The 2,820-nt window shown below is 43.7% G+C and overlaps 1 protein-coding gene across 1 annotated transcript in view; it reads left to right on the top strand.

Moving 5' to 3' along the window:
* The window catches only part of srrm3 (serine/arginine repetitive matrix 3), a gene marked incomplete at its 5' end in the record, with an annotated part of 38,931 nt that extends 36,111 nt beyond the window's left edge, over positions 1-2,820 (top strand). Inside the window, one exon of the mRNA XM_015031833.1 lies at positions 2,271-2,820. Coding sequence (XP_014887319.1) covers positions 2,271-2,535 — 265 coding nt within the window. The remainder of the gene's footprint in view (positions 1-2,270) is intronic.

Below are 2,820 nucleotides of genomic sequence, written 5' to 3' on the forward strand. Positions count from 1 at the left end.
CCTTTAAACGCAACATGAGCGCTACGACGCTGAGTTTCCACCTGTGAAGGAGACCTGCTGCTGCTGGGCGGAGCTACGTAGGTTTGTGTTAGAATCACGGCAGCAAACCAGCAAAACGCAAAGAACTTTTCACAGTTTTTCCCTCCAAACTAACCGACTGAGTTGAGTAAAGCTGTTGAATGCAGGTAATGTTAGCTAAAAGATGACTAGCTAATATCAATACAGAACCTTAAGCTTAACAAGTACCTTGTAGGCTACCGATGTTGGTGTCTGTTTTCAGCTACGTACATTCATTTTTCCCCAAAAGAAGTCGATGCCACCCCCCCCCCCCTCACACGCATCGTTTCAACCAAACAGCCATTTGTAATCCATGGGGGGCGCAGAAAATGTTTGGAAACCACTGCTTTAAAGTATTCTTTTGTTCATTCTCATAAGTCCTACTTATTGTATCGTTTCTTGTAATCGGTTATTTGTGCAGGAAGAAAGGAAGATTCCCCCACTTCTGTTAAATCCACTTTGCTGTTTCTCTCCCTGTTCATGTGAAAGCGTTAACGGACTTAATGAGTGAAATGAGTGTACCTTGTCATGTTTGCTTCAGTCCTAAAGGTCCTCGCACGGAGACAACGGGATGCTGCTGAATTCAAATGCCGCAGGCTTGTTGCCCTGGTAACAGTTGCTGTGCAGCAGAGCCCTGCTAGTCTGACCCCTGAAGCTCAGCTGAACATCAAACCATCAGAGCTCCCCTGAGTAAACCTGGACTCATCTTGTATTTTTATTTTTTTTTTCTTTGTCCTTCCTCTTTTTCTTCATCACATCTCTGAAACTCACAGTTCGGTTCTGACGCTACACCCCACTGACATCACGCACTAATGCTGCAGCGCAGGGACGCAAACATTAAAATGCTATCAAGGTCTATTTACTCAGAAGATGAAGGTTCTGTTGAACGTTTATTTTATGATTCCTCTTAAAATCTTCTGACCCGACATAAACTCCTTCAAACCACAGAACTGCCTGGACTTTTCCCATAAATGTGTAATGTTGTCAAACTCAGGAGTTAATATAAAACGACAGGCAATTAAAAACAGTTGAAAATGCTTCTGAGTTCATTCTGTTAGCTATTTGTTGCAATATTTTCACATTAATAAACTGCAAACGAATGTTAGTCTGAACCCTGTTCAGCAAACATCCATGTCTAATTCGGATATGCACCAACCAAAGATTCTGTGCAGTTAAATATTTCAGATCTTCTGGAATATTGTGAGGAACTACATTTACAATATAATAAATAAATAAAAACAACAAACAAAAAAAAACAATCTGGCTTTAATTGAAAATGTAATTATTTTAGTTATTATTGACAGTACAATAATTAGTCAAATATTTTATTGAAAATGCCTGACATCATATCATACATGTGCAGTTAAAAGGAGATTTTATTTTATAAAAAATACAAAATAATTACTAAATTGACATTGTAAGCTGCTTTAGTACATGTTAGCACTACTAGCCCAATTAGCATAACTAACTGGACTGTGTGTGTGCTTACCAGATAATACAGAACGCTGTCTGCATTTTCTGTCAAAACAAATTTGAAGCTGGAATGAAAAAAAAACAATGTTATGTTCATCCTTGTTTTAACATAACAGCCTATCAACAACCCTATTACAACTCTAAAAGCGTCTTAAAGAACCTGATATTTAAAAACAGACCGCTTTAAGTCGTCAAGCTTCAGTAAGAACTTCCACACTGAAAAGTGTTATCAGCATTTCCAGTTTCCGATCGGATCGTTTGAGTCAGGAGTGAATGCTCCACCTGTAACTAAAATGAACTCCACAGTTCTGCTGGAATGAAATGGAGGGGCAGACATGTTGTGTGTCCCCTTGGTAGCATTTATCCGTCCCGTGGTGTTGATCTGTTTGGGTGATGGAGACAGACAGGCGGTTCTTTGGGGCGATAACAGCTGATTACCTTACAGGAAATCAATTAACAACTCGATCTATTCAAGCTTTAACTAACACGATGCATTTTCCTGCTGCTGAGTGTGTGGATGATCGGCTTTTTATAACCCACAAAGCTCATCTCTTCTAGAAATTGCACTCGTTTACCGCTTCTGGGGTCTAACTTTGACTTGCTGATCTTGTCTCTAAAGCATCACGTCGCAGATAACAGCCTGATCATCTTAATATCCTAACACCTCCCTCATTCTAACTTGTCACACTGCTGTCTTTGTCTGACGTCTCTGTCCCCGCCCCTCCTCCCCTCCGCACCAGCGCTCGGAAGCGGCCGATCCCGTACTACCGGCCCAGTCCGTCGTCGTCGAGCTACGACAGCAGCCCGTCCCGGTCCAGCCGCAGCCGCAGCTACAGCAGCTACAGCAGCTACAGCCGCACCAGAAGCCAGAGCCACAGCCGGAGCCGCAACTGGAGCCGGAGTCGCAGCAAAAGCCGCAGCCGGAGCTGGAGCCGAAGCAGGAGCCGCTCCCGCAGCCACCACAGCTACTACAGCCGCAGCAGCTACGACAGCCCGGGCTTCTGAACGCCGGCAGGCAGAGGGACGTGGCGCGTCTTCCCTCCAGAGAGTCCAAACTCCTCCATCAGGGACAACACTGTCTCCAGAACAGAGCCCGAACAAAGACACAATGTATTTTATTACGGCACATTCGTTTGGATCGAACCGTCTCCGATCATGTATCACACAGACAAAACAATTTCCACACGTCAAAAGAAAAAAAAAAAGTCATTGACTGAGCCCAAGGAACAAATCGCACCATCAGTTAGCACTTTCCGTCTCATCCTCCGCCACCAGAAGGGAGTTGGTAAA

The sequence above is a fragment of the Poecilia latipinna genome, unplaced genomic scaffold, assembly GCF_001443285.1.
Source record: "Poecilia latipinna isolate Pla-1442-1.1 unplaced genomic scaffold, P_latipinna-1.0 Scaffold220, whole genome shotgun sequence".
Lineage (NCBI taxonomy): Eukaryota > Metazoa > Chordata > Actinopteri > Cyprinodontiformes > Poeciliidae > Poecilia > Poecilia latipinna.